We start from the raw sequence: 18,414 nt of genomic DNA on the forward strand, positions 1-18,414 counted from the left end.
TTTATTTAAAATCTGTCTGTACGGACAATAATTAAATTTTTGAGGCAGCCTTGTCGATTAAATTCTCACAAGAGATGGTTGGTAGGGTTCTGGAGGGCTAATCATCATCCTCCATGGGCAGGTCGAGGGGGTGTTTTCTTTTAAGTCTTCTGACGGTTTGGCTGTTGTCAAGATGTTGATGGCCAATGTGTTTGGGTGGTTATGGAGCCTGTTGATGTAATTCATGCTCACTTTTCGAATTTCATCTTTTACCCAGGGAACCCTGAGTACCTCGTGGATGGTGCTGTTGTCATGGTAAGGATGAGCGTTCGAGACCATTCTCAGAGCCTTGTCCTGCAGTTTGATTTGCAGGCAGTGCCCACAGCTGGATGCCATAAGTCCAGATTGGCTTTATGATGGTTTTGTAGACAAGCAGTTTAAGTTTGCTTTAAGCTTCGAGCGTCTTCAATGAGCCATTGGAATTGCTTCAGCCTCTCTTCAGCCTGCTTCTCTTCCTTAGGATGTGTGTGCGCCATGTTAACCGCCTGTCGAGCGTCATGCCCAGGTATTTGGGCGTGGGATTTTCGGGAATATTATCCCCATTGAGACTGACAGGCGGGCAATTGCCGTTGCGGAGTGCAAATGTGGTTTGCGTGGACTTCTCAGGGTTTACCGAGATGTTCCACCTCCGCAGCCAGGGCTCGATGGTGTTTAGCTGATTTTGTATAATTTCCGACGCATCCTGTGGGGTTCGTGCTGTGGCAAGGAAGGCTGTGTCATCGGCGTATGTGGCAACCAATAGGTTGTAGGCATGTCCGCTGTGTACAACATGTACAATAGAGGGCCTAGGACGCTGCCTTGTGGTACACCGGCTTCGATACCTTTTGTGGTACATCGCGCATCTCCGCATCTGACATAAAAGCTTCTGTTGTCGAGGTAAGATTGCAGAAATGCGTAATGGGGTTGAGGCAGGTTTCTCTTAAGCTTAAGCAGTAGCCCTGGGTGCCAGACTCTGTCGAAAGCTTGCTTCACGTCAAGCATTACGGCGCAGCAGTAGTTCTTCTCCTCGAATGCGTCCAGTATCACTCTGACTAAACGGTGGCATTGTTCCGGGGTGGAGTGAGAACGCCTGAAGCCAAACTGGTGATCCGGAATCAACCCAGCTTCTTCCAGCTTCATCCACCGAGACCATAGCTAGCTCTTCTTGGTTGTTGTTGGTGTTTTCATCTAATAGTTGTAGGGCACGTTGCGTAGCTGAGATATCCAGGTCGGTGCATCTTATTATCGGCTTGAAGGCTTCGCTGAGGTGCTCCACAAATCTTCAGCTCTTTCTTGCTCTGTGCGGCACCAGGCGCCATTAGCACGCTGGACTGGAGCAACTCTCTTAGTAGGTCGTTTTATGTGACGAGTGACCTGCCAAAGGTTGTGCTGTGGGTCTCCAGGCTCAACATTGGCCAGGAACTCCTCAAACGAGCTCTGCCTGAGCTTTAGGAGCTTATCCTTAAGCTGCTTTGCGGCTCTGTTAAATACCCTTTTATCTCTAGGATTTCTGGATAGGAACCATACTCGTCGCAACCGTCTCTTCTCAGCTACCAGCGAGGCGATCTCTGAAGACCAAAGGTGTAGGACCCTCGTTGGTAGTCTGGGAGAGATTGGGGTTCTGGGGGAAGCATGTGCTGCGGCGTTGTGCATGTGTTGCGTGAGCTCGTTGATGGCGTTGTCCACTTGCTCGGTGGAGGTAAGATCTTGCACTGGGTTGACATTTTCCGTTAGCCAGGCTTTGTAGGATTGCAGTCTCGTGCTCCTCTTGATCATCCTGGGATGTGCAGCTTTTCTCAGTGCAGGGAGGTTCAGCCGCAGTTCCACTGCGCTGTGGTCGGAGAAAAGGTCCGCGTTAGAAGAGCACGAGACTTTGGCACTATCAAATCCTTTGGAGAGGGCCATGTCCAGGGTGTCGGGAATTTTGGTCGGATCTGTTGGCCAGTAGGTGGGCTCTCCTGTGGTGTGGCATACGATGCTCCTGCGCTGGATGCACCTAAGTAGTGCGCTTCCTTTAGGGTTGCTGACTCGGCATCCCCACCATCGGTGCTTTGCGTTGAAATCGCCCCCAATTAGAAATCTGTTACCCAGACTGCTCAGCAGCAGATCAAAATGCCTTTCTGATACTCTGTGTCTGGGGGGGAGGTAGACCGCGGCGACTGTAAGGTCGCCTAGTGGGCTGGGCAGATTGACTTTGGCACATTGTACCCAGTCTTCCTCTAAGGTACACAGCTCGTTGTACTTTATGCCCGCTTTAATAATAATTGCCGCTCCGCCATGAGCTCTGCCGCTGGGGTGGTCAGCGTGGATGATGTCATACCCGTGAAGTCGGATGTATGATCTATTGGAGAAGTGAGTTTCGGAGATGAGGAGTATGTCTGTGTTGTGTGTGTGGATAAAGTGTTCCACCTCTGGCCGGCTTTTAATCAGGCCGTTAGCGTTCCAGATCGTTATGTTTAATCCCGTTTGCATAATGATTTGCAAACGGTAGCAAGCATTTGGGTCATTTGACTCATGACCTTTTCCATCATGCGCTCCATGGCCTCCATTCTGGCCATTGCCGCGTCCAGTGAATTGCTTGGTGGGATTAAGTTGGCGTTGGGGTGTAGGATGTTATCTTGTGGGGCAGCGTTTCTTGCTGTATTGGCGTAGCTAACATTTGAGTCGATTCTGCTTGCGTTGGGGTCGATCTTGCTGAGGTGGGGCGGCTGGTAACGTGAGGTTGCCTGCCTGGGGGCAAAAACACTCTTCGCTCTCTTGTAAGCTGGACAGCCTTTGTATGAGGCCGCATGTGGGCCCTTGCAGTTAAGGCAGAAGGCCGGTTCACTGGCGTTCTTATTGCATTCAGCAGTGGAGTGCTCGTCTCCACACTTGACGCAACGATGGTCGAGGTGGCAGTATCTTTGGGTATGCCCGAAGGCCTGGCAGCGGTAGCATTGGGGGACATCGTTGAATTTGATCGGCGGTTCAACCGTGACCATGGTGCTGCATATCCGTTTGATCTGGTATACCTCCTTATTGTTTTTGGCCGGCTCCAGACTTACGAAGAAGAGGTTTAGAGGCTTCTTTGTACCCCTTTTATTGGGATTGTGGACATCCCTGACCTTGTGCCCGTGGCGGCCGAGTCCCTCTTTGATGTCTTCCAAATCGGTCGAGTGGTGGAGGCCTTTGATGACCACCCGGTAGGCGCGTTCATCTCGGGGTTGAAAGGTGTGGAATCTATTTTTACTATCGCTCAAGAAAGTCTTTAGTTTGGTAAAGGCATCCTTGTTGGGGGTCATGACTCGAATGAAGTTATTCTGGCTGGCTTTGTATGTGACCTCTACATCTTTGCCTAAGGCGCCAGAGATGGCTTTGGATAGGTCCTTGATGCTGGTTACATCCGGGATGAAGATTGGCGGTGGCTTGATCTCCTTGGGTGCTTTTTCCTCTTGGATGTCTTTTTTTGGATGTCTTAGGAGCAGCTGGTGTCTCTTCGTAATCATCACTAGAATCTGTTTCATCATCGTCCTCAGATAGGATTCCGAATGAGTTATTTTAAGTCTGCCCATTATTGCAGCTTTGGCTGCCTCGCTGGTGCTGGCCTTGTCCTCCTTATCAGCTTTTTGGAGTCAGTATTTTTATATTTGATGTTGCCCTTCTTTCTAGGCGGCTGGGCTTGCCAGCTCATGGTGAGAAACTGACGCGAATTCGAATTTTAAAGGAGTTCGAAATTCGCGCCAAGCTTTCAAATGTATGAAGAGGTTCTTGTCTTTAGTAATCTTTTGAAGGTTCAATCACTAACCATACAATACATAGATGCGTCAAGTCATACAACCAAAACGTCTCATTAAAACAGTATTATTGCCGCCCCAGTCGGGCCGTGCGCTGCGATTCGAACACCGAGCCTCTTCGGCTCATTCGAAAATTCGAAGTTCTAACGCAGCGCGCAGCGTTGAGTTCAGTCGCAGATCAAATGCGGAGCGACGAGCACGGGCGCATTTCGTTGCGCTTTGCTTTCGTTTCTATGTATGCGTGTATGTATCTACATGCTCGCCTATATCAGTATGTGTATGCATGTGAAGTTTTGCAACGTGCGGTTGCCTCGCAAACAAGCAGCTAGTGCACGTCAATTTTGTTTTGCCGCGACGAAAGTCTCGAAGAAGAGGACAACAACAATTGCTTTGCGACTTTGCTAAACAGCTGACACCGAGCTTTTAGCTTTAAAGTTTTATAAGCTTGGAACTTTTTCACGCAGCGGCTCACGACTTTGGTAAAATTCGAACAGCTGTGATCTAGCTTTAAAGCTCAATAGCTTCAAAAGCTTGGAAATTTTCCACGCACGTGGTTATTTTTGCAATTGGAAAAACTCGATTTTTCACAATATTAAGAGTGTCACTGTCACTGAAATATTCGCACTTTGTTGCATTTATGCTCCCACACAGTGAAATCTAAATTCCGTCTCTGTCGGTAATGTTTTTATAGGTTTCTATGGTTCTCACACGGAGCACACACGGAGGCACGTCTGTTCACTTCGAAAGTTCGATCGCGACTACAAAAACTATACATGGTGGCAGTGTGTGCTCATCAAGTATTTATGTATTGGATGCATATATTTCAGTTTGCATATTAAGTAATAATTATGTTATTATTAATTAATTATTAGTCTCATCCGATATAAAAATTGATACTATTATATGGTTATATAATTATTATTATTATATAAGCATATAATGTATTAAATGTCTTTTTCAAAAGAAGAATTAATATTTTGTGAATAATTGAAAAATCCTCTAGGACACTATTGTGGACGGAGGTTTTACTAATATAATATTGTCTACATGTAAATGCAGAATTAGATAAAATTATCAATTTGTCATCAAAATAAAATAATTTTTTATTCAATTAATTGAATTTAAATTATAAATATGCATGTGTGATATAATATATTTAGTAAGTTGAAATAAAATGATATTTTTGAACGATTATATGCATATATATTTTATATATAAGTATATATATTTATATAAACAATTGTGAATTATAACTAGCTAATTATGGCCACATTCGTATAGTACATGTCAAGTATAATATATATATATATACAATTATTGAATATTATCGTTTGTTATTCAAAATATTTGTGAGTTGTCATGTATTTTATATATTTGAAGATTTATGTAATTATATTTTAAATATATTTACATAATGAAATGAACATTATTCTGGTTGATCCTGCCAGTAGTTATATGCTTGTCTCAAAGATTAAGCCATGCATGTCTAAGTACACACGAATTAATAGTGAAACCGCAAAAGGCTCATTATATCAGTTATGGTTCCTTAGATCGTTAACAGTTACTTGGATAACTGTGGTAATTCTAGAGCTAATACATGCAATTAAAACACGGACCTTCTGGAACGTGTGCTTTTATTAGGCTAAAACCAAGCGATCGCAAGATCGTTACACTGGTTGAACTCTAGATAACATGCAGATCGTATGGTCTCGTACCGACGACAGATCTTTCAAATGTCTGCCCTATCAACTTTTGATGGTAGTATCTAGGACTACCATGGTTGCAACGGGTAACGGGGAATCAGGGTTCGATTCCGGAGAGGGAGCCTGAGAAACGGCTACCACATCTAAGGAAGGCAGCAGGCGCGTAAATTACCCACTCCCAGCTCGGGGAGGTAGTGACGAAAATAACAATACAGGACTCATATCCGAGGCCCTGTAATTGGAATGAGTACACTTTAAATCCTTTAACAAGGACCTATTGGAGGGCAAGTCTGGTGCCAGCAGCCGCGGTAATTCCAGCTCCAATAGCGTATATTAAAGTTGTTGCGGTTAAAACGTTCGTAGTTAAACTTGTGCTTCATACGGGTAGTGCAACTTACAATTGTAGTTAGTACTATACCTTTATGTATGTAAGCGTATTACCGGTGGAGTTCTTATATATAATTAGGTACTTGTACTTTTTTATATGTTCCTCCTATTTAAAAACCTGCATTAGTGCTCTTCATCGAGTGTTATTGTGGGCCGGTACAATTACTTTGAACAAATTAGAGTGCTTAAAGCAGGCTTCAAATGCCTGAATATTCTGTGCATGGGGTAATGAAATAAGACCTCTGTTCTGCTTTCATTGGTTTTCAGATCAAGAGGTAATGATTAATAGAAGCAGTTTGGGGCATTAGTATTACGACGCGAGAGGTGAAATTCTTGGACCGTCGTAAGACTAACTTAAGCGAAAGCATTTGCCAAAGATGTTTTCATTAATCAAGAACGAAAGTTAGAGGTTCGAAGGCGATCAGATACCGCCCTAGTTCTAACCATAAACGATGCCAGCTAGCAATTGGGTGTAGCTACTTTTATGGCTCTCTCAGTCGCTTCCCGGGAAACCAAAGCTTTTGGGCTCCGGGGGAAGTATGGTTGCAAAGCTGAAACTTAAAGGAATTGACGGAAGGGCACCACCAGGAGTGGAGCCTGCGGCTTAATTTGACTCAACACGGGAAAACTTACCAGGTCCGAACATAAGTGTGTAAGACAGATTGATAGCTCTTTCTCGAATCTATGGGTGGTGGTGCATGGCCGTTCTTAGTTCGTGGAGTGATTTGTCTGGTTAATTCCGATAACGAACGAGACTCAAATATATTAAATATATATCTTCAGGATTATGGTGTTGAAGCTTATATAGCCTTCATTCATGGTGGCAGTAAAATGTTTATTGTGTTTGAATGTGTTTATATAAGTGGAGCCGTACCTGTTGGTTTGTCCCATTATAAGCACACTAGCTTCTTAAATGGACAAATTGCGTCTAGCAATAATGAGATTGAGCAATAACAGGTCTGTGATGCCCTTAGATGTCCTGGGCTGCACGCGAGTTATATATATTTGACATATAAATACATGAGTTGTATTTCAATAAATAAGAATGTACACAGTGTCGTAGATTTGAACTGGTTTATTCAGAGAATTGATACAAACTGAAGTCAAGCTGTGCAAGAAGTGCTATTATATACTTGGATGTTGGCGGCAGCCAAACCGTCTGAGTTGTTTAGAATTACGTTAGCATATTCTGACTTTGGAGTTGTGGTTAGTGTTTATATTGGGACTTGGGTTGAGATTCGTTATTAGTTTCAGTTGCAAGAGATTGCAAGCTTGGTTGTTTATGTTTACGTTAAAGAAGCTAGCAGTCCCAGTTTAGGTTATTAGTTTATAGTGGAAGCTTGAATGTTTATATTTAAATAATTGACGATCGCAATCCCGATCTAATGGAATGCTTTGTATGTGTTAGTGTTGGGTAAGTGGTAAGTGGTGACAAATGAGATGCGGAAGTGGTAAGTGGTGACAAATGTATAACTCCTCCATCGCCAGAATTTGAATTCTCCTGAATTCTTTTTAAAATTAACATGAATATTATTAGGTCTTAATTTTATACACAAGTAAAATATTAATATTAATATAATAATTGCAAATGTAATTGAAATACCATAACTTATTTTTTATGAAATTTTAACTCTGTGATTTCTTTTAAGTTTTCAAAGTTCTGTATTGAGAAGTGTTCAAAGTTTATTGTGTTTTTATAAGATTGGTTCAATAAGTTTGTTGGGTAAAAAATCTATCATAAAATTCTATTTGTTCATTTGCAAAAGTTTTCAGATAATATTTGAATTTTACAATTAACAAATTGTATTAAGTAGTTTCCATTTAATGTAATATTTCTTTGATCGCAATTTTGTTTTAATTTTTCGTTTTTACTGTTTCTTACAATTATTGTTTCATCATCTATTTGTTCTATACTGGATTTATTGTTGAATTTGAATTTACAATTGTTGTTTATTGTGCAGCTTTTACTTAATGTTAGTTCCCTTAAAATTACATTTTCTTTTATAATCGTATATTTTATTACAAATTTGAGTAATTAGTAAATTTTCTTGATCAATTTGAATATTGTTGCTGTTAGGTATTGCAGTTATGAGTTTGATGTCTGTTTTTACAAAGTTTTTGGGTAGCTTGATTGCCATGACAATTTGCGTTGTTTTGTATTTTAATATGCCCATTCTGATTAATTTAATTTTATAAAATCTATTTTAAATTTATTTATTTCGTCTTTTGATAATATTTCTGGTAAAATATATTGTTTTTGCTGATGCAATGGTTTCTTGAATATAATTTAATTTTTCTTCAATATTTTTAAAAGTTCTCATTTGATCATTGAATAATATGTTTTTATTGTTTCTTTTGTTTGGTTATTCATTTTGGCTGAAAAGAAGTTCTATCATATTTCTGTCTTGATGGATTATGCCTGCTAGTGTGTTAATAGTATTATTAAAATGGTTGTTAATGTGAATTTGTTGGTTTAAGTTAGTGATTGCATTGTGATTATTTTGATCTATTATATTTAAGTGTTCTATAATTTCTTCCCTGTCCTCATTGTTCATAAGGCCAAATAGCCATTTATGTACGGTGCCTATTCCATTAAAAATACCTCTTTCTGTTCGTGTTGATGGAGTGATAGAACTTACTTTTTGCCCTTAGTAATTCTATTTCATCAATTAATGTTTCCTTTATTTGCTTTTCGATATTCTTTATATTGTCGTATATTTTATTGATTATTATAGTGATTTGATTAATGTCAATAATGTGCAAAATTATAATAGTTTCATTTACAATTTCCGTAGAATACATATGTATAGGGACATATCCTGCCTCCTCTTGAATTGGGACCACATGCAGTCTAGCATGTGTCATTGATAAAATCATTAAAGTGGTTAATAAAATATTCTGAAAGTGCGAGTAAAAGAAAAAATGTATATATATATATATGTATTTATTACTAAAACTGTTAATGTATATTTGCATGTATTTTAATTTTGTTCCATTTTTAATGGTCTTTTGATATTACATGGATGAATATCTTCTAGTTTGGCGTATCTAAAATACGGCTCATCTTTATGTCTTAATCTTTTGTAATTTTTAATTGGTCCTTCCTCTCTTTTTCTTCATACTGTTCTCTTTCTTCATTTAGTTTTGTTATGATTTTTCTTTGTTAGCGCTTATTATTTCTTTAAGGTCTTGTGAGTTCATTGTATTTTTAGCTTCGTTTGGGGAGCATTTTATAGTTGTGTGATACCTATTATTGTAAGTGTTAACAGCAATTTGAATTTTTGATTCTATCGAGATGTCTTCATCTATGCTATTGACAATTTCTATTAACGTGGAGTGAAGTCTTTCAATGTCTGCGTTACCTGTGTGCGAGTTTGGTTTTGTTAAATGTAACTCGACTTTTTCTTTATTTAAGAAACTTTGAATCTGTTCTGATCTAAATTCATTATCCATAATAATTTTGTTAGGCTTGCCAAATTTTGTGAATTGCTCTATTATAATTTGCAATTTTGCCCTCCAATTCCTATCTTTTATATTGTATGCAGCTACAAATTTTGTAAGTTTATCTATGATTGTAACAAATGATCGGTGTTTGATATGGAAAATGTCTATATGAATTATTTCATTTTTTTCTCTTGAGGAGTTTCTGTGATATTGAATTTTGCTTTGATCGGTTTCCTGTCATACTTAATTTCTCTACATTTTGTGCAGTTGGATATAACTAAGTTAATGTGCTCTCTAAGTTTTGGATAATAAATTTTGTCTTTTAAACTATAAAATGTCTCGTTCATGCCACTATGTAGGGATTCTTTTGTGTGATATAAAGCTATTTGTTTGTGGAGTTCCTGTTCGTCATTTATGTCTACTGCTCGTTTTGTACATTTTAAGAATTTTATATTTTTCGTGTCTTTAAAACTGTCTATTATAATACATTGTACTTTATAGTAAATGGAATCTGGTACTTCTGAATATATGCCAATAGTTCCCCTATTAATATTGTTTAAGAGTTTCTGTTCTATTTCTAAATTGTCGTCTGCTGGATTAATTTCAATAATTTTTCTGCCTTTTATTTTTGTCTGTCTGTTGCTAAATATGTGATAATGATTTGAGTTTTGAATTTATTAACTATATCATCTGTTATATAAAAATCTATTGGTTCGTTCTCGTTTGCTGAGTGAATTGTGTCTGTCAATGCTAAATTTGATTCATTAATATTTTCTTTGTCTATAAGCGGGGCTGTTTCCTGCCTACTGAGGAAATCCGCCACTTTGTTATTTTTTCCTTTTTAAATATTTGATATCACAATCAAATTCTTGTAGTTTCAATATCCACCTTTGATGTTTGTCCTTGAGGTCTTTCCTTGTATTTTTATTTAGATACATAATTGGTTGGTGATCAGTTATAATTGTAAATTGTGTGCCATATAGGTAATGCCTAAAGTAGTCTACGGCATACACAATTGCCAGAAATTCTTTATCTGTCGCGCTGTATTGCTTTTCGTGTTTGTTTAGGGTCCTAGATACGAATGTTATTGGCTGAGTTTGCTGTGATAACACTGCTCCTATTGCAAAATCACTCGCATCTGTCGTTAATGTAAAAGGTTTATCGAATTCTGGGAATTTCAAAATTGGATGTGAGCTTATAAGTTCTTTTAAATTTTCAAAAGAATCTATAAATTCTGGGTCATTTTTATTAATATTATTTCCTTTTTGTAAATATTTGATCATAGGGTATGCAATTTTTGAGTAATCTTTTATGAACTTTCTATAAATACCAGTCATGCCTAAAAACCTTTTTAGTTGTTTTTCTGTTTTGGGATTGGAATAGCTAAAATATCTTGTATCTTTTTTGGATTTGGTCGAATTCCGTCTTTACTGAGTACATGTCCTAAAATTCTGTATCTTGTTTCATAAATGAGCATTTATTTACTTGTATTTTTAATCTGTGTTCTTGGAGTTTTTAAAAATTTTTCTAAAGCATGTTTGTGTTCTTCGAGCGTTGTTGAGAATATTAAAATGTCGTCTAAGTAGACTACATATTTTGTTTATGTAATCTCTTAAAACATCATTCATTAATCTTTGAAAAGTTGCTGGTGCGTTTTTAGTCCGAATGGCATTCTAACGTATTCATAAAGTCCTAATGGTGAAACAAATGCTGTCTTCTATGTCTTCTTCAGCCATCAAGATTTGATGATAACCTTTTGCTAAGTCCAATGTACTGAAATATTGAGCCCTACCAAGTTTGTCTAATATTGAGTCCATGAGAGGTAACGGATATTTGTCTGGTATTGTTACATGATTTAATCGACGATAGTCTACACATAATCTATATTTTTGTACTCCTGAATTATCTATTTTCTTTTGGCACCATGCATATAGGTGAGCTGTATTTACTTCTGCTTTTTCTTATTATGCCGTTTCTTTCCATTTCTAAAATTTGTTTTCGAATTTCTTCTTCATATTTTGGAGAACACCTGTAAATTTTCGAATTGATCGGTTGGTCCGTTATTGTTCTTATATTGTGTACCACTGTATTTGTATTTGTCAATTGGTCGCCTTCTTTTATAGTATAACTTGTTAAATATTTTGTTTAGATTGGTAATAATTTCTTTTCTTCTAAATTTTAATCTGTTAAATTAAAGCTTTCAATTTCACTTACTTCCAAAACACAAGCCTCTTCAGGATGCTTGGAATGGAATGGAATTTCAGCATCATTTATCAGTTTAATTGTTTTCTTCTTGAAATCAATAAATTGAACGTTTCTTTGGATGAAGTCCATACCCAATAGAAAATCATATGATTTATCCAGGGTAAAGCCACCCATCTTGAACGAACTTGTGGAGAATTTTGAAATTCTCTTGGTGCTTCTGTCATAACTAAGTAATTATTATTGCATTAATTGTATGAATTGGTTTTGAATATTTTTCAATTATTTTGTAAAAATTTTCCTGCACTCTATTTGTGTTTAATATACTAATTGTGGATCCAGTATCTAACAAAAAAGTAAATTTACAATCTTCAATTGTTCCTTCTATTAAAATTTTTCTTTCATCCGAGGCTACTGGGTAAAAAATCTTTAGGGATTTCACTTGTTGTACTTTTATTATCATCATCAATTATATTATCAACACTCATTGCCTCTGGGGGATTCTGTCTAACATTTTGACTTTCATTTTTATTGTAATTATTATTTGGATATTGATGTGGATTATTGTTAGTATTCTGATTTTGTTGATTATTGTTATAGTTATGATTGTATTGTGGATTAGTATTGTTATTCCTATTTTGTTGTTGATTGTTATATTGTCTCCTAGTATTTTGACTTTTTGGAAAATTGCCATTATTATTGTTGTTTTTATTATTATTATTGTTGTTATTACTATTATTATTGTTGTTATTATTATTATTTCTTTGATCAATATTGTTACCTGAGTCATTCTTGTATTTTTACGAATTAACAATCTTTGATTTAAATTTCCAAAATTTAGACCGATATATTTAGCAATTTCGTTTCTAACCATTTGCACTGTTGTTAATGGCATTAGCGAGACTGCCATGGAGCCTGCAGCTAATTCTTTTATTCGTTGAATTAATAGTGAACTTAATATATTTACTAAGCTTTCATTATTTTCAAATACAGCAAAGTCTGTTATTTCTTCCACTATGTACCTTACCTTAATATCTAAATCTTTAATAGATGTCACTCTTAGATTGTTGATCTTCCTAGTCAAACCCATTTGGTCCATTCTTGGCCGGTAATGATGTCGCAATTTCTCCTTACATTCCTCCCACGTTGTCGGTGTGTTGATGGTGAGAACTGTTCTTGCCTGTCCTTGAATCTTCGTGTTGAATATAACGCTGAAAACCTGATCCGCATCATCTGCATATTCCTGCATAATCTGATCCACTGAAGCAATGAATCCATGGAGAGTACCATCTTGTCCAGTAAATGTTGGAAGATATCAGTTTCCTTTTCAATCTGGTTTCTAGCTCTTGTTTTTGAGTTCACATTTGGTAGTTGCATTTGTTGAACAACAATTTGAGTGAGAGCCTGAATGCAATGCTGCATTTCGTTTATATTTTCGTTTTCCATTTTAAAGTTTATATATTTTTTTATCTTTGATTGTTAAATTGCCACTGGATTGTTTAGTTTTAGTTTAGTTGCACAATTATGACTTTGTCCCTTTTATGCCACTATTGTTTTACACTTTTCACTTTTGGCGATAATTGTTATGCCTTTTCAGCTAAGTTCAAATATCACTTCTTAGTGTGTGTTTTGTTTTTGTTTTAACTTTTCACTTTCGATAACACTTGTTATGCCTTTGCTATGCCTTATGTTTATTGATTACTATATACTTATATTTAAAACTAAAAAGATGATCGGGAGATGAAAGCGGCAAAGACTCTGCAGTGGCGGCGGACGAAGCTGACGAAACTTATTGAGGGGAGAGTGTGTCTCCTGGAGATGTACTCCCGTAATATCGATACTCGCGTGAGTTATCGAGTTTTGTTGATCACGAGAACTGAAAGGGGTTGCCACAGTACCCCCTCCTAGAGTTCCAGTTGGGAAAGATACTTTGCTGGGAATCTGATTTGTCGTCCTGATCTTGACACTTTCTCGAGTGTCTGAGCAGTTGGCGCTGTCGTCTGCTCCTGTGTTGGAGGCGGTACGTCTTTGAAGATGTAAGCTGGTTTAAGTCGATCGATGGAAACCTTGTTTTCCTTTGTGTGGCCCTTGAGTGTAAAATATTTGTCGTGTTTTGTTACCACTTCGAAAGGACCCTCGTAGTTTGCTTCCAACGGGGTTTCACTCGATCCACTCGAACGAAGACGTGGGTACAATGGTTTAGGTCCGGGTGGACAAATTCTTGCGGTGTATGATGGTGCACTGGCTTAGTGGTTGGCAGTTGAGACATGGTTTTGAAGAGCCTCGGTGAACTCGGACTCAGTGTGTTTTGTGTGCTCGGTGCAAAAAATCCGCCTGGCACCCGTAGTGTGGTGCCATAAACCATTTCCGCAGGGCTCAGCCCGATGTCGCTTTTGATTGTTGTGCGTAGGCCGAGTAGGATTAGATGCGGGGAACTACTCCAGTTGATTGGATCGACGCATTTTAAAGCAGCTTTTAACGTTCTGTGCCAGCGTTCGATCATACCATTGGCTTGTGGGTGGTACGCCGTCGTCCGCAGGTGCTTAAAACCACAAATTTTGGAAAGCTCTTGGAATAATGTAGACTCGAATTGTCGACCCAGATCGGTTGTGATGTGAAGAGGAATACCGTACTGAGCGAACCAGCCCGATATCAGTGCGTTGGCTACAGATTTTGCTGTGATGTCTACTAAAGGAATTGCTGCGGGCCATCGTGAGAATCGATCGATACACGTGAGGCAGTATCGGTATCCGTTCGATGAAGGCAGCGGGCCGACTATGTCGATATTTATGTGTTCGAAACGGGTGTCGCTGGCGGTGTACTCTCCTAGTGGCGATTTGGTGTGACGTTGGATTTTGGCCTTCTGGCACGGGATACAAGAGCGTACGATTTTAGCGACATCCTTCGCCATGCGGGGCCAAACGTAGTGTTTTCCGACCAACTTGTTTGTTGCCTTAACTCCCGGATGGCTCAGCGAATGTAGGGCCTCAACCACGGTTTGGCGTAGGCATTTGGGCACAAACGGACGTGTATGGTTATTGGCGACGTGGCAGTACAATTGTTTGTTTGAGCCTGCAAGAGACAATTTTGTTAGTGAGATGGGTTTTCGGCGTCAGACTTGAGTAGCGATTGTAGTTCCGCATCGTTTTCCTGTTCCAGTGCCATCTCGTCGAAGTTTATGTGTTTGATGGCATCGATGCGTGAGAAGATCAGCCACGTTGTTTTCTTCTCCAGAGATGTGCCGGATATCGGTGCTGAATTGGCTGATAAAATCCAGTTGCCGAGCGCGTCGAGGTGATGCTTTCTCGCTGTTTTGACTGAAGGCGTACATAAGCGGCTTGTGGTCGGTGAAAATAACGAAATTCCTGCCCTCCAGTGCGTACTTGAAGTGCAAAACGGCCTGATAGATGGCAGTCAGTTCTCTATCGTAGGTGCTGTACTTCTTTTGCGTCGATGTGAATTTCCTGGAGAAGAATCCCAGTGGTTGTGTCTGCCCGTTGATGACCTGATGTACTACGGCTCCCATAGCGTCGTCGGACGCGTCGGTGGTTAGAGTTAATTGTGAGTTTGGTGCCATGTAATTCAACAACGTAGCGTTTGCAAGCTCGTTCTTGCAGGCGGTGAATGCGTAGTCGGCTTCTGTAGACCAAAGTATCGGGGTTTTGTCGTTCTTTTTATTGCCTTGGATCAGCGTCTGAGTATGTGCTGGTTCTCGGCTGCTCGTGGGATAAACGGCCTATAGAAATTAATCATACCCAGAAACTTTTTAGGTCTTTAGCGATAAGCGGTTTTAAAATGCCGTATGGCTTCCACTTTGGCTTCGGATGGTTTTAAGCCGTGCTGACTGATGTCGTGTCCCAGGAATGTAAGTTGTGTCTTACCGAATTGGCACTTCTCAAAGTTTACGGTGAGATGTGCCTTCCGAAGGCGGTCGAGGATTGTGCGGAGGTGCGTCTCGTGCTGCGCCTCGGATTCTGAAGCGATCAAAATGTCGTCGATGTAAGCAAAAACGAAGTCGAGGCCTTGTATGACGTTGTTTATGTGACGTTGAAAAGTTTGCGCTGCGTTGCGCAGACCGAACGTCATGAACAAGAATTCGAATAGCCCAAAAGGCGTGATAATTGCTGTTTTGGGAATATCTTGTGGTTCGACAGGAATCTGGTGATATGCTTTTGCAGGTCGATTTTCGAAAATATCTTCTTACCGTATAAGATGCTCGTTACATCCAGTATGTACGGAATAGGATATCGATCCGGCACGGTTACGTTGTTCAGTGCTCGGTAGTCGCCGCACGGACGCCACTCTCCATTTGCTTTCTTTACCAGGTGCAAGGGCTGGACCAGTTGCTATTTGAGGGACGGCATATTCCTTTCTCGATGAGGTAGGAGAACTCGGATTGTGCAGCTTTGAGTTTGTCGGGCGCTAGTCGTCGGGCGCGGGCGTGAGTAGGCGGCCCGTTGGTCGAGATGAAGTGCGTTACTTCGGATGTTGCTGGCAGCCGGTTCGAGTTGATCGTTGCGAGATCGCGATATTCGTGAAGCAATGTAGCGTATTGGTTACTCGTGTCGTAGGATAAAACCGCGTTGATTTTACGTTGGGGCGCGTGACATTTTGATTCCAGCAGCGTAGCCCGATCGATGAGTTTGCGTCGTTTCATATCGACGAGTAAGTCAAAATGTTGAAGAAAGTCGGATCCGATGATAGCGCAGTTGACGTCAGCTATCACGAAAGTCCACACGAAGTTTCGTCGCAATCCCAGTGACAATGCTATGCGTTTTTCTCCATAGGTTTGTATTTTCGTGCCATTGGCGGCGAAAAGAAGCTTTGGAGTGAGCATAGTTTTGCGTTTTGCAGGGTGGCATCACTGAAATGTCGGCGCCGGTATCGATGAGAAACTGTGTTTTGGAGAAATTGTCGTTGATGGCGAGGCGGGCAATTGTGTTGTGGTCTTCTTCGAATTTGTCCGCCGAATCCGAAGATTGATTTAGTTTTTGGTTCGGATGCAAAGAGCATGGTTGGCGACATTTCTTGGCGGCGTTACCAAATTTGCTGTGGTACCAACACATGTCTCCAGCTATGACGCTGTTGCGATCCGTTCGCAAGCTGTTCTTGCGAGAAGGTTTCTGGAGAGCGCGTTGATTTGTTGTTCGATGCGGTCTAGACGATCGTCGGAAACGGCGCTGCTGGTTGGCGCCGACTTGGCGTCGATGGTGCGTACCTGATGAAAATCACCGACTTCCATCACTTTATCTGCCAACTTAGCTAAGTTTGCTAGGCTGGCGTCCGATGCTTGCAAGATCGCTTGCACTTGTGTTGGTAAGCGCTGCAGCCACAGTGCTTTCAGAAAGATTCTTGAACTTTGTTTGCGGCTAGTGCGTTTAACTCGTTGAGCAGTTGCGTGGGGCGCTTGTCACCAAGGTCGGTCTCCGATATTAACTTCTGGATTTTCTTTTGTTCGCTTTCGCAGAAGCGTTCCAGGATGCACGATTTCAAATTTTCGTACTTGCCTGTGCGTGGTTGGTTGACGATGGCGTCGGCAATTCGGGCCAACACCGGTGCTTCGATTGACGCTAGGATTGTGTTAAATTTCGTTTCGTCCGAGGTTATTCCCGCCAGAACGAATTGGGCTTCGATCTGCGATAGCCATAATTCTGGGTGTTCGGGCCAAAACGGCGGTATTTTCACAGCTACACGGTTGATAACTGCGTCAACACCGTGAGTAACGGTATCGTGAAAAACCTCGGCGTCGTCTTGTGGGGCGTCGTTGTTTGCCATTGTAAGCACCAGTACTCGTGTGTATATAGTGATCACGTCGGGGTCACCAATTTGCTTTGCCTTATGTTTATTGATTACTATATACTTATATTTAAAACTAAAAAGATGATCGGGAGATGAAAGCGGCAAAGACTCTGCAGTGGCGGCGGACGAAGCTGACGAAACTTATTGAGGGGAAGTGTGTCTCCTGGAGATGTACTCCCGTAATATCGATACTCGCGTGAGTTATCGAGTTTTGTTGATCACGAGAACTGAAAGGGGTTGCCACATGCCTTTTCAGCTAGTTCAAATGTTACTTCTTAGTGTGTTATTAATTTATCCGTCCGTTCAGACCGGCTGCGCCAGATATATATATTTGACATATATATACATGAGTTGTATTTCAATAAATAAGAATTTACACAGTGTTGTAGATTTGAACTGGTTTATTCAGAGAATTGATACAAACTGAAGTCAAGCTGTGCAAGAAGTGCTATTATATACTTGGATGTTGGCGGCAGCCAAACCGTCTGAGTTGTTTATAATTACGTTAGCATATTCTGACTTTGGAGTTGTGGTTAGTGTTTATATTGGGACTTGGGTTGAGATTCGTTATTAGTTTCAGTTGCAAGAGTTGCAAGCTTTGGTTGTTTATGTTTACGTTACTCGCGCGAGTTATACATTTGTCACCACTTACCACTTCCCCATCTCATTTGTCACCACTTACCACTTACCCAACACTAACACATACAAAGCATTCCATTAGATCGGGATTGCGATCGTCAATTATGTAAACATAAACATTCAAGCTTCCACTATAAACTAATAACCCAAACTGGGACTGCTAGCTTCTTTAACGTAAACATAAACAACCAAGCTTGCAATCTCTTGCAACTGAAACTAATAACGAATCTCAACCCAAGTCCCAATATAAACACTAACCACAACTCCAAAGTCAGAATATGCTAACGTAATTATAAACAACTCAGACGGTTTGGCTGCCGCCAACATCCAAGTATATAATAGCACTTCTTGCACAGCTTGACTTCAGTTTGTATCAATTCTCTGAATAAACCAGTTCAAATCTACAACACTGTGTACATTCTTATTTATTGAAATACAAATAATATATA

At 39.9% G+C, this 18,414-nt stretch overlaps 2 protein-coding genes across 2 annotated transcripts; both read right to left on the reverse strand.

Annotated features, from left to right (window-relative positions):
- Nucleotides 1-15,845: 15,845 nt before the first annotated feature.
- Nucleotides 15,846-16,364, reverse strand: LOC132797695 (uncharacterized). The gene has a single exon (XM_060809449.1). The coding sequence runs from the start codon at nucleotides 16,362-16,364 to the stop codon at nucleotides 15,846-15,848; it is 519 nt and encodes a 172-aa protein (XP_060665432.1).
- Nucleotides 16,365-16,867: 503 nt separating this feature from the next.
- On the reverse strand, nucleotides 16,868-17,302 carry LOC132797696 (uncharacterized). The gene has a single exon (XM_060809450.1). It carries the CDS (start codon nucleotides 17,300-17,302, stop codon nucleotides 16,868-16,870), a length of 435 nt encoding a protein of 144 aa, XP_060665433.1.
- Between the last annotated feature and the right edge of the window lie 1,112 nt (nucleotides 17,303-18,414).

This window comes from Drosophila nasuta, unplaced genomic scaffold, assembly GCF_023558535.2.
Source record: "Drosophila nasuta strain 15112-1781.00 unplaced genomic scaffold, ASM2355853v1 ctg179_pilon, whole genome shotgun sequence".
Taxonomy (NCBI): domain Eukaryota; kingdom Metazoa; phylum Arthropoda; class Insecta; order Diptera; family Drosophilidae; genus Drosophila; species Drosophila nasuta.